Source organism: Siphateles boraxobius, unplaced genomic scaffold, assembly GCF_051911475.1.
Source record: "Siphateles boraxobius isolate OS27281-9 unplaced genomic scaffold, OSU_SipBor_1 2, whole genome shotgun sequence".
NCBI lineage: Eukaryota > Metazoa > Chordata > Actinopteri > Cypriniformes > Leuciscidae > Siphateles > Siphateles boraxobius.
This window is the reverse complement of record NW_027508810.1, coordinates 1,471,915-1,485,796: the sequence shown is the minus strand read 5'-3', so window position 1 is coordinate 1,485,796 and position 13,882 is coordinate 1,471,915. Positions and strand designations below refer to the sequence as shown.

Genomic DNA, 13,882 nt, shown 5'->3' with positions numbered 1-13,882 from the left:
AAAGGTGGTTTAGTATAGTAAAAATAAGATTATAAAGTCAAAGTCAACAAAGGAATACTGGCCTGATTGCTGATACATAACATCTAAGTTAGTCCAGAAATATACAACATAGAAAATAAATAAATATGTTTAGAACTGTCCCTTTGAATCTATACCTAATCAAGTTACTCCAGCCCCAGATACAATTATTATGTAGGCCTATGATCTCTAAATGATCACTCGTAGTTTTGTTGGAAGAATGCATACTTCTTATGGTGTGTATATATATATATTTTTGCAAGTTAAGTAAAGTTTAATGATCAATTTTGTACTTTCTGTTGGTAGCAAAGTGTGTAAAAATGCAGTATTTTTAATATATCCTCCTCGATGCACCAACATGTTTCTAATATTTTATAATGCTGAATAATTTACATAAAGTTAAAGCTTGCATATACAACTTTCTGTACAATCAAAAAAAAAAAATGATAAGAAGCAACAAAGCTGTTCTGATGAAAGAAGAAAGCAGACGTTATGCTCAGGGATGTCTCTAAAATATTTATTATCTCATCATTTCACAACATGTTTATTCGTAACATTGCTATTGTTGGCTTCTATGAAAATGTAGATATTGAATGAGTTGCAAATGAAATTAAAATAAATTGAAAATAAACACTCCGACATCCCGAGATGCATTGACGCGCGCGCGCGAGTGTGTGCGTGTGCTAAACATCCGGCTGTGAGTGTGTGTGAGTGTGAGTGTGTTTGGAGGAAGATGGCGGCGCTTATCCTCCCGTCTGACTGGATAAAAAACTGGGACAAATCGGGCAAAAATGAGTTGTGAGTAGGAGTTTAGTAATCGGATGGAAAGTGTGTATGGGAATAAAGTTATATACATTTTTTTGGGCGTTGTTACCGCAGGTTATTGTCGAAAGCATAAATCATATTCTCTTCATTGTCAATGTCCACTGCTAGTGCGCGTTAAAAACTGATTACTTAAAGTTAATTAAAATGGCCTATAAACCTTAATATACTGTTAACCAAATCAAGCATATCAAGTCTGTAGTTTCTTTAAATGTATATGCAAGACACTTTATTGGTTATTTTCTTGACTGTAACGCCACTGAGCTAATAGTTAGCTGGGTTAGCATTAGCATGTGTTTTCTTATCAGTGTGTGTTACAGTATGTAACGTGTGTTACATGTTTCATGCAGGCAAACATGGATCTTATACACCCTAAGCAAGCCTGAAGTTAATATTATGGGATGTTGTGAGGTTGCGTAACGCTGATGAAAGGGTTAGATGTAACGTTAGCTGTGCTAAAGAGTTCAATCCTGCTAGATTATGGTTGTCTCGAAACCTAGTGATCTGCCCTACATTTATGAACAGCAAAGTCTCAAAACATACCGACTCAGCGGTCTAATTGTTGACACCTACTAAGACTGCATTGTGTTCTTCATAGTGCTGTATGGTGTCATATGCAGACAGTATTTCTGATCATGTGTTTTGTCTGTTTGGCATCTGGTCCAAAACCCAGTTAGCTGCCTTTGAATTCAGCATTGGCAAAATCTGGCGATGCTTCATGTGCAATGCTGTCTTTTTAGGTATCTTACAAAGATTTGAGCACTGCCTGACTCATATTTACATGATACACCTTTGTCTTTTACAGGTAGTTTCACCTGTGTGGATTCAGGACATATATAGATTAACATATTTGCAGATATTCAGATGATAAAGAACTTGATCAATCAACTTGTTTATCGTACAGAGATGACTGGGGTGCAGGATAACACTGTAGTTGTGACATCAAAAAGCTTTAAAGCATATAGTCAACTCTACTTAATGTTGATCTGTTATGAAGTTCACTAAATTTATGCTTTTTTTTTCTGTTTCTAGTTTACAGTTTTTCCAGGACCTTGCAGGAAAACCCAGTGGTCAAGAGTTTGTTAAAGGTAAGTTTAATTAATTTTACTTATTCTTCGGGCTGTTACTGGTGCAATGTTTTTTAATTTTGAAAGTGCATTAAAATGTGAACAATACAACATCCTTGAACAATGAAAGCAACATATATTACATGAAATTTTAGAACTAAGCCAAGTTTATTTATATTTGCCCACTATTATATCTCATATTTTTGTGTCTATTCCCGATATTCCAAAGCAATCCACACTGGTTTCTAAAAGTTTGGAAGAATGAATTTTAATCTTCCACATGAGCTAGAGATTTACATTTGTATGTATTTCATTTCTAGCGCGAACACTAGCGTACCATACACACATAGGTGTACATATACTTGCTTGGTTCTCAAGGAAAATGCACACACAGATTAGTGATAATGCTCAAATGTGTATTTCTCAACTAAAACTAGCAACAACTAAATGCAGTGTTTTATGAAATTAAAATATAACAATGAATAAATAACATTTGTATGCTCAACATTCTGTCCAGACAAACAGGAACATTTAAGCAGGAGCGTATAAACTCCCGCTTTGCTCTCGGTGTATATGTGCATCATGTCAGTGCGTTATGGAGTCGCTGATTTTTTTATATCTCTGTAAAGACTTTTCATCTGACTTTTCACTTAAGTTTTTATAGTTTTATATTAGTTTATATATTTTATAATGTAATAACTTCACAGCTAATCCCCAAATGAATGTAGAGACCACATATAGTTGTATATTTTACAGTATACTTTAAATACTTGTTTTATGAATGAAGGTCAGCATCACTGATACTAACACAGCCATTGATGTCTGGATAAATATGACTCTAAAGGGTCATATGAACTAAAGGGTCATGAATTTAATATCTGGTTGTGTTGTGTACCTGGAGACTGGAATCAAAGGAAATGAGGAAGCATTATATGCTGACGTCAAAATCTGCACAGTACCTCCTGTGATCTAAAAGTAATACTTACTTTCTATTTTAATAACAAATGGCAAACAGAATGGGATTTATATACTATGAACAAACTTCATGAAATCGGCCCCAATGTTGGAAGAAGTTGTTTTCTATCAAATGTCAAACTGATTGTTTATACCCGTTTTTTTTTTTATTCCGTTAACTCTTGAAGTTTTTACAAACATTTATCCCAAAAATAGTTTTAGTTTTTAGCAAAAATGGATTTGTAAACACCTGATATAGTTTTACCAATACATTTTTTTTTACCATGAAAACAGAAGCTGGCAAAGCATTAAAAAACAATCAAACATCTACTGTCGTTTCACACTGTACACTCCTAAACCCCTGGCTAACACCCTTTTTTGCATATTTGCGAGCGAACGACGCAAGTGATAGGTTTACATAAAGGCTTTAGCATTGCACATCCTTATATTATAAATATACTACTGCTGTCCAGTTTTCCCTGAATGAAAAACTTTTTTTAGACTATAAATGTAAGGCTGAACAGCGTCCTCTTCACAATTCACACGTTTTCCATCACCATTTTACATTTTTCCTCATCAAACTTGGGTTGTGCACGAATAGGAGAATATTCGATCTGCAATTATAGAAAATTAAAGACAGCTGTCCATCACTGCATCAGGACTGCAGGTAAACCCAGAGTGATCAGAGATGATAGTGATAGCAAAATGATCTTGAGACATATACTTCCTTTGTTTGGCTGAGGGAGACCGGTTTAAGAACAGAAAGTGCAAGGCGCTGTTATAAACTTCATTAGCACACCGTTATCTCTCTGCAACGTCTGTCAGCGCTTCTCACTCGAGCGTGTGGATGTTACTGTTTTTCTCAACATGAACATGTGAAACAATATAAACACGATAACCATATGCTGAATCGAGTGTTTATGTACTGTTATTCTGTATGATAATTTGCCCAGTTTGCTTTATTAGCGTTTTTTCCTGTTCGTGCTGCTTGATCTTAAATTCTTTTGTTCTTTATATTTTTTGTTTTTAAAGAAAACCTTAAGATATAACGCAAGTTTGTTCTGTATATTTCTTAATCGTAAACTTGTTCAGAAATGGTAACAACTTGAATAAAAGGATAACACCTTTCTCGTTAAACATCTTTTAGTCTAGTCGTAACATCCGAACACTGCATCGCTTCACATCTGCACCATAGACTGTAAAACAAACATGGACGTGGTGTGTGTGACGTCACACGTAGTGTTTCTGAAGAGCATTTTTGAAGCTCAAAGTGGGCGGAGCCGGCCGTCGCCATCTTGACAGCGTGTCACTCCCAGATAACCGAAAGTGGCCAGCGAGGCGCATTAGCTGACGTGACGCTAACGAACAGCAGTACGGCTAGTAGTGACATCAGCGGCAATCCACCTGTGGCCAATCAAGTGGCCACGCCATTAATTATGCAGAACTTTAAGCCTTAATGTAATTTAAACGGATGAGTTATAAATAAATCACCCCCCTCACAGTTGTTATGAAGGGCAAAATTAGCGATATAGACCAAAACCACTTTCTGTACCAGGCTGTTAACATGTTGTTTTCTGCTGTAAAGCTGGGTATTTTAAAGTGTAAATTGCAGGTTAAATTTTTCATGAAGATAATGCAATGTGCTTATTAAACATAAAGATAAGAACCGCCCACCATTGTTTTTTATGTATTTTTTATACCAAAATGCCGAATATAATATGAAAAGTTGGTACGTTTTACAGTGGTTTTAAGCACGCCCCCTCCTTTCCACTAGGCTGGGCGTGACGTCATAACAGGGACTCCAAGCCTAGAGTTACCGTTAGTCTAACGGCAAGTAACAAAAATGGTGAACTAATGTGTTTGTGCGGGATGTACAAATACTTCTAATACGGGAGAGAGGCTCCACAAGTTCCCCAAGGACAAACGGCTGATTCGTGCCTGGGTGAAGTTTGTCGAGCTGCTCCATTAAACTCCAAAACGCGTTCACCTCACGGCAGCACATACTCTCCACTGCTGATTCCATTGGGTGGCATAGCCCGCACAAACACAGCGATAGGGACATCGATCTCTTTTTTTCTTTCTGACAATGAGCATCGTTAATTACTTGCGCCAAAAGCGCCATTGTGCCTGTGCAGTGTGTGCATCTCTACAGATCTGATTAGGACCACTAACACCATGTAAGTAAAACATGTCTTCAGTCGTTGTCCCTTCTGGCTATTCTACATGACGGCAATGACGGGCTAGCACCAGGTTAACCTAGGCTAGCTCTAGCTACTCACCAGGAAACATGGAAAAACGCCTGACTGGTTCAAAATTGTAGGGCTGTGGTCCATCAAGAATTTGATGGTTTCCCACCTCTTCAGTCTCCCAGTCGTTCTCCATAGTCAAACCGCAAACGGTAGGAATCTAGCAGAGTACGGGTTGCTACTCCCTGTTATGACGTCATCACCCAGTTACGGTAAAAAACATGCTACCTTTGAAGAAACCCCAATAAATGTTATTTTAACGCATTTTAAGACAGAAATTTTTAAATATATATATATATATATATATTGAGCACTTTAATTAACACATTAATTGATTGTGGTGGTTAACCTGCAATTTACACTTTAACATGGGGGTTTATGGGATTGACTCTCTTTTGAAGCCGGTCTCTAGCGGTCAGTCGATGAATTGCAGGTGAAGTCACTTCTGTTTTGGATTCGAGAGAGAGACCGGAAGGTTGCCGTTCGATCGGTTTATCCTGCACAAAAGCAGTTCTAACACCTTAGTCGAGAAGTTCCTTTAAACGGGGTTAAAAGCAATGATAAGAACTCGAAAAGGTATTAAAGACATCGTTAAAATAGTCCAAGTGACTACAGTGGCTCAATCTTAAGTTTATCAAACGACGAGAACTTTTTGTGTGCAAAAACAAACAAAAATAACAATAAAACAAAAATAATGTAAAAGCGTAGAGCTTCTGTCTTGTACGTCACACGCATCACACACATGACCAGCGTCGGCCAATAGTGAGCCTACGTGTGACGTAACACTACGCTATCACACTAGTTTAACTGACTCGAGGCCCACAGAGAAGGAAATGAATAGTTGAAATAAAGTCATTATTTTTGTTTGTTTTTGCGCACAAAAAGTATTCTCGTCGCTTGATAAACTTAAGATTGAGCCACTGTAGTCACTTGCACTATTTTAACGATGTCTTTAATAACTTTTCAAGGCCGGCAAGTTTCAATCCCTGAAGAAGCCTATGAGGAGTGATCCAGCTCTCAGATTTCATCAAAAATATCTTAATTCGTGTTCTGATGATGAACGAAGGTCTTACGGGGTTGAACAACATGAGGGAGAGTAAATACTGACAGAATTTTCATTTTTAGGTGAACTATCCCTTTAATAAAGTGTGGTAAATGAACCGTACCATTCTCTCTTTCGAACTCCCGTTGACGTACCGTGTTTAGGGAGCTGCAAAACTGAACGCATATTTTACAGGATCAGATCTCAGCATTGCTTGTTGATCTCTTTATGTCACTGACTCAGGTGTTGCAACAGATCTGATGTGTTACTGTGTTTTGCTGCAACAATAATTTGACAGGTCTTGCAAATTACCTGGATCTGTGATGCATCATCTCTCCTGTATCCAAAATATTCTCAAACCATGAATGTTCTGTTCACACACTATATCTAGGCCCGTTCTGATTGGACACTGTTTAGAAATTGTAAATGCTCACATCACGTTTGTATGATTTCAATGAATCACACAGCCCTTGCAAAACAATTTTTCTGTGTGCCGCCACCACTGTGGGGCTGTCGTCACGCTGACCAGCACTACTTTTTCTTTATGAAGTGTACTTCACTTCTGTCAAGCTTTACAGACACCTCCTCTTTTATTTGCTCTTGTTGTGGTCTTTATTCTTGTTGAGTGTAATTATTGCAGATGTTGTTTTTGCAGATGACCATTTTCAATAGTATATCTAAAAATTCAGAAGACTGCATTTCAGATTGTGGATCCTGATTGTTTATTATTAAATTGTGATATGAAATTTTGGGATGCAGGGCTGTGATATCTTCTGAATTCCCACACGTATTAACATACTACATGCAAAACATCATAGGTTGTATTCTGTATGCTGGTTTTAATATTGCAGCTATGAGCGGTTAGCTAGTTCCTGGCGTGTGCTGGAGATGCTGCAGTTCACTGTGACGGACACGGCTCTGCTTGACAGCTACTCGTAACAACGCTTTAACGTCTTTACGTGACACTTTCATCCCATCACAATTCACACATTTGGGGAGCGATTCCCACAGTGGCAGCGAGTGTGAAGAGCTGTAATGACAAGATATGCATTTTTTTTTTGTTTATAATGTACCATACATCTGTAACATTTCCAACTAGTAATGTAACTCCATGAGAACTAAACTGTAAAGAGTCTCTGGGAAATGTTAATACATATGGGGCAAACTTACTGATTTATTGTAGAGCTGCAACTAACGATTATTTTGATAATCCATTAGTTGGTCGATTATTTCTTTGATTAATCTGATTAAAAGGCCCAATTTTCTTCTTTTTGACAACACACTATTCCATTTCCTGGCCAAAACTGTCCTTCAAACACACTTGCCAACTGAATGCTATGAAAACATAGGGGAATATATATATATATATTAATTATTAATTAATATATTTAATCAATACGGTTAATTGTTCTAGATTATATGTTTATATATATATATATGCAATGCACAAAAGAGCTATAAAGCAAAAGGACGGTTTAAATCCCTACATTAAAAATGAAGATAATAATAAATAAAGATTAAAAACACAAACTCCGAGTCGTTTCTTTATCCTGTAGCCTAAATCTTCGAAACATCTGACATTTATATTCAGTTACACACAGTTATCCCTTTACAGTTACTACTCTCATCAAAATACTTCAATTACAAATACTGTCAGGACGAGCAATCATGCAGAATGGAAATACTTGCGTGAATTTGAATTCACAAGAGCTCGGTTTCTCCCCCCACTATTTTAGATGCATTTTGTCCATATAAATGCGTAATTCGCTGCTGTAATTTGACGCGACTGTAGGAAGTTTTCCGGGTAGGCGTGACTAATCGATAATGACATTCGTTGTCGATGATTTTCATTTTCGATTAGTTTGTTCCAGCCCTAATGTAGGCTATTATCTCTTTGAATGAAATTGCAAGTCACTAGCTGCATTTGCATTACCCTTCAAATTGTGCAAATTGAAATTGCGAATTGAAAATACACTCAAAAGTCAATTTTGCAAAAACTCCCATTTATTGCAAAAACATTTACGCTCGCACGAGGAGGTTTTTCAAGCAATTCGAAAAATAAATATATCACAGAACTGCAATGGAAACAGTTTTTGCGCATTTACAGTCACCTGACGTAGATGACGTGGTGTGTTTGGACAGAATGCGAGACGGAGTTCTTTATTAAACTCATAAAAGACAAAAGAATTTCAGGAATACTGGATTCTAAACCTCAAAGAAATGCCACAATCAAGAGCTTGACCCAGTATGAGGGAGAAACACCAGCCGCTCCAAGTATAAGTCTTTCCTTACCATTCGTGGCCATGATTTTTGGAATGTCTTATTGCGATATCGGTAATATCGGTTAAAGAAAACGCCGTCATTTCGCAGTAGTTTTTTGTCGACATTTAGAAAAAATCGCAAAAGTTTAGCGCAAATCTGTAATGGAAACGCGCCTACTTTTGCATTTTTAACATTTTTTTGCAACCATCTTAACATACCTTGGTAACATTTTAAGCAACTGTACAGCAATGCAGTATAGGGAAGAAAAATGCTTTAAGACACACAAACATGTCATGCATGTGAATGATAAACAGAAGAGCATGAGCACTGTAGTGTTCTGTCACCCGCCCGAAAATCACTCTTGTCCCGGGACATTCTCGCTGTGTGCCCTGGTGTTTGTCTTAACTCTTTAATGTTGTGCAGGTGTTATCAGTATGCTTGTAGGAACTGAACGCTGTTATTAAGTCTGTGTGTGTGTGTGTGTTATAGATCTGCAGTCCGGCCTGTATGAGCTCTGCTGGCATGTTATCCAGGGCAATCTGAAGGTGGATGTGGCTGCCGGTCTCCTGGCTGATGTTATGGTGAGTGCTGATCCCGGCTCAACGTGCATATACATCGAAGAATAAACTGGTGTCAAGTCATTTTGAACAAAAATCAGTGTGTTTTGGGAGTTTAGTGAGGATGGAGAACAAAATGACAAATGCATCATTAATATAGTCCAGGGTTTCCCAAGAGGGAATTTAGGAGAAGAATGCCAATCAATAAAGACTGAACTTCAGTCAGTTCCATATGAAAATGAAAACATAAAAAAAAAAAAACATTGTAGCTCATGATTCGTTTAGGTTGCTTTGATGTTATATAGGGCCTTATGAAATCCGTTGATTTTGTCCCCCAAAATTGTTTCTTAAAAAAAAAAAAAATGTTTAGACTCCATTTTAATGGTTAAATTAAATGTTAGTAATCAAAAAGCATGTTTAATTTATTTAAATCATGAAGCTTATACATTTTTGCAACAATTTATTAAAATTATAAAAAAAAAAACATATTTAGGGCCTTATGAAATGGGTTCTATCTTTTTCTCAAATTCTGTTTTATTTTATTTTAATACAATATTTATATTATTAAATATTTTGTTTTCTGTTTTAATTGTTCTAGATTACATTTAAACGGTTGAATTAAAATGTTTATAATCAAAAAGCATTTCTGATTAATTGAATTAATAAAAACAACAAAATAATTTTTTTTAGGGCCCAACAATAATAAGGCCCTATGAAATGTTTATATTTTTTTATTTTTAAATTCTGTTGTGCTTTTTAATTTAGCTGGCAATCAAATAAAGGCATAAAACATTAATTTTACTTATCTTAGAATCATATGAAATGAAACAAACACTTCTGTCAAACAAAGTGCTGCCTTCAAAGCTTACTGCTAAAATTGAAACATGGAAGACTAAAGGTGATTTATTCTTTAAAAAATAAAGTTTTTATAATAATAATTATTACTAATAATGTTAGTATTTCATTGAGGCGTAGCTACATTCTTCTGTACATTATATTTGTCACAATTTCTTCAAATAAAAAAGTTTTATTTTGACGGCTTGCTGCAAAGACCTTTGAGTTTCTGTGCGTTTATGATATGACGATAGTTTCAGAGCGGCTCTGGAGATGATGTTCATGTCTTCATATCGTGAGACGGCAGAGGCTGAAAACACCGCGAGCGTGACGCGTGCTTCAGTGTGTGTGATTAATGAAAACATTCATTCACACAGAACATGTAGGATTCATATTTAAATAGTCTTTTGCGGTTTAATGTTCTCACACAGTAGCCTACATTTCGATATGATTTAAGTGTACTGACCTACTTTTTATTTATTCATCAAGAACGTGGTTGTTTTCTGCATTGCGGATATCATAGGGCCATAGTTACACGGACTGGGCTCTTGTGTGCTTTTGAAGCTTGAGTGCCTCATCCGCCATTAATTATAATTGGTACAACCAGCTACCTTAAAAAAATATGACTTTGTTTAATGTAAGATCATAAAGTCATATGGGTTTGGAACAACATCTGGGTGAAATAAACTACAAATGTTTCATTTTCATCCCTTTACGGCCGGCCGGATGTTACAACCTTTCAAATTACAACCGTTCTTTGTAGACAGAAGGTTTTTACTGATCACAAGGACACATGACAGCGTGTGGAGTTAGCCTCCCTCTGCCAGTGTATGCTACCGCGACAAAGCACATATGCGATAAATGACGTCAGAAAAGCGTCAGTACATTATAATCAGTTATGGTCTATTACTGAACCGACACCGAATCGTCCTCGTCTGCATCGCGATGCATCGTAGAAACGATTAATTTCGACACCCCTAATCCAAAAAAAGTACCGTATTTTACGCACTATAAGGCGCACTTAAAAGCCTTTAATTTTCTCAAAAAACGACAGTGCTTCTTATTATCCGGAGCGCCTTATATATGGATCAATTGGTTAATAATTGGCGTTCCCCGTTCACAGTAACCTGGTCGTCTCATTCAAAACAGCCAGCTGTTGCTGTCAGCGAGCTGCCGCACATGAATACTCATATGAGTCAGGCTGAGAATGTAAGTTACGTGCCCGCCCCAGCGCGCTCACGCTTACTAATAAACGGCTCGCCTCCGGCGCCGCGCACTCGCTACACAGCTCTCAGAAAACGTTCCCCTTTCAAGCCAAGGTAACCAGGGCTTCATATATGAAACAGCGTGCCATCGCTGTCAGCGAGCCGCCACACATGAATACTCATATGAGTCAGAATACGAATGTAAGTTACGTGGCCGCCCCAGCGCGCTCACGCTTACTAATAAACGCATCTTTATTAATACTACTCACTAATAGCACATTAAATAGCACATCTAGTGGATGCATAACACAAACCCAGTCAAACGTTTGACTGCAGTATCTTATGCGCCTTATAATCCGGTGCGCCCTATATACAGTTAATGTTCTAAAATAGGTCATTCATTGAAGGTGCGCCTTATAATCCGGTGCGCCTTATAGTGCGGAAAATACGGTAAATGAACATCTGCCTAGAGCGCAGTCAACATGTAACTGTGTGTGGCTGGCATTGCACTGATACACACTGCCTGTGGAGGGCAGTACAGTAAACCTGCGTATAACAGATCTGATCAGCATATTGACATGAAAACAAAACAATACAGAAAGCAGCTCTCATAGAAAAAATACAAAATAGGCCACAATGAAATTATGCAAATTTAGCTTTTAACGAAGAGGGTGGCGTTCTGTTATTGCGCTCCTCATGCGTCTCTGTTATTCTCACTCCACAGGCTGGCCGGCGCTGCTCTTCAGAGTTACGTCTTTTGCGTTCCGTCAATATTACGTTATTAGAAAGATTTATGTTTTTAGAAAATTGATTTTTGACATTTGTGAATCGATTCAGAAATTACCCACCCACATCTAAATTTCGTGTGGCGCATTCGCACGGGAGAAGCGAAGCCTGTGATTTTACTCAGATTTACTGACTTATCTCCCGGATATGATGTCAATAGACTTGGAAATGTCTTGTCGTTATTCTAGGTCTAGCTGTATGATATATCATAAACAGAAGAATGTGCAAGCTGCTATACGTGTACGATGGTTTTCAGCTTTCTCTTTCTGCAAATTGTATAGTTGTATGGTGTATATAGCGATATTACCCAGCACCCAAAATACTATCAAAAAACTCCCACGCAGCCTCCATTCTTCGTGAAAGATGGATAAAAAAGCGCACAGGAAACAAAAACCTTGAAAAAAATGATATACGACCCCACCAAATCACAGAGATGCCGATTCACACGGGACTTATATTATCACATGACCTCGGTGTTCGGCAAAATATGGTAGGTCATTTGCGGGCGAATTTCTACTTTACAAATTACGACATGGCCGATTCGCACGGGATTAAAGGACAAGTTCGATATTTTATACTTATAGCCCTGTTTTATGATCGTTTCTGATGAAATCGAACGGTTAAGATTGAAATTTGGACAAATGCTGCTGTCCCGAGAATTTTCTGTTTCTGTTAGCACCCCCCCCCCCCACCTCCACAATGGTTTCATAGGTTCACTAGAAGAATCATTCATAAAACGCATTAAACTTTAGTTTACAAAGACGTGAAACTCACCGAGTGGTCTGGGGTGTTCACTGATATGCTCACACAAAAATCGCTGCAAAAGATGCTTTCCAACAGGTTTTATCGTAGTTTTTGTCCAACTCCTTTGACTTGTATAGGATGTTCTGTGAGGTACGGTACATCTTTTGCAGCGATTTTTGTGTGAGCATATCAGTGCTCATCAGTCTTCAGTCTTTGTAAACTAAAGTTTAATGCGTTTTATGAATGATTGTTCCAATGCACTTATGAAACCATTGTGGAGGTGGGGGGGGGGGGTGCTAGCAGAAACAGAAAATTCTCGGGACAGCAGCATTTGTCCAAATTTCAATCTTAACCGTTCGATTTCATCAGAAACGATCTCGAAACAGGGCTCTAAGTGTAAAATACCGAACTTGTCCTTTAAGATCACAGACAACCTCTGCAATTATTACAAATGACTAGAGGTCACCAGGTAATACTTATCCCGTGCGAATAGGGCTCAAGAGTCGAATCCCCCCCCCCACCAGTGTGAAGTTCATCTCAGCACCCTCAGAAACCCTGAAGTGTGTTTCTCTTCCCTCAACTGTCTGAGGTCACACACCAGCGGTGGCGGTTGATCTGTGGAGCGAGGACTTGTATTGCTGGGATGCTGATGCTGTGACATCTCATCCAGCGAGATGAAGCTCGTCTTCTAAACACAGCTGAAGTGTGCCAGTGATCGATCACACACTTCACATCTCTACTTCTGGTGCATCTAGTGTGTTTTCAACCGTCCTCCAGTGAACCGGGAATCTCCAGCGGGAGAAATGGAGACGTTGAAATTGAAATGCTCTAAACATTTGTGGGATGTGCCAGTGAAAGATATGATGTTTGTCTTTCAGGAGCTGCGAGACGATATGGCTTCTGTTTTAGCTGATGTTTTCTGTATATTAGGTAAGTCTGGACCTGCTAATGCTGATTAACCCAATCTACATTAAGTGTCGTCTCATTTGTCCCGGTGAAGTCGAGCCGGGACGTGTTTGCATTGAGTGACGGTTTTGTTACTCGCTCGAGTGAACGTGCTTATTAAACGGTAGTCGTGTGTTCACATGCATCGCTGTTCTGACAGATGTTTGCATAAGTCTTACTGAACTTATTCTGATCGAGCTCTCTAATTCCCTGCTGTTCGTTTGTCAGGCCCAGTGTGATTGATTTAAATGTTAATTTAATGCTATATGTGGAGGTACAACAGTTCTTGAAACCTACACAGAATCCCTGCAAGTTCATTACCGATAAATCCTTTGTTCCAGCATGTTGTAAATCAAAATGCTAAGTCTAGCTTTGAATGCTAGTCGGCAGACATATTTAT

At 38.0% G+C, this 13,882-nt stretch overlaps 1 protein-coding gene across 2 annotated transcripts in view; it reads left to right on the top strand.

Moving 5' to 3' along the window:
• The first annotated feature begins 692 nt into the window (after nt 1-692).
• The window catches only part of thoc2 (THO complex 2), a 107,399-nt gene continuing 94,209 nt past the window's right edge, over nt 693-13,882 (top strand). Inside the window, exons 1-4 of one of the 2 annotated variants that reach the window (XM_077235636.1) lie at nt 693-816; nt 1,873-1,928; nt 8,901-8,992; nt 13,416-13,467. In XM_077235636.1, coding sequence (XP_077091751.1) covers nt 752-816; nt 1,873-1,928; nt 8,901-8,992; nt 13,416-13,467 — 265 coding nt within the window. In that variant the 5' untranslated portion in view covers nt 693-751. The remainder of the gene's footprint in view (nt 817-1,872; nt 1,929-8,900; nt 8,993-13,415; nt 13,468-13,882) is intronic. The other variant, XM_077235637.1, reaches the window with a different exon arrangement.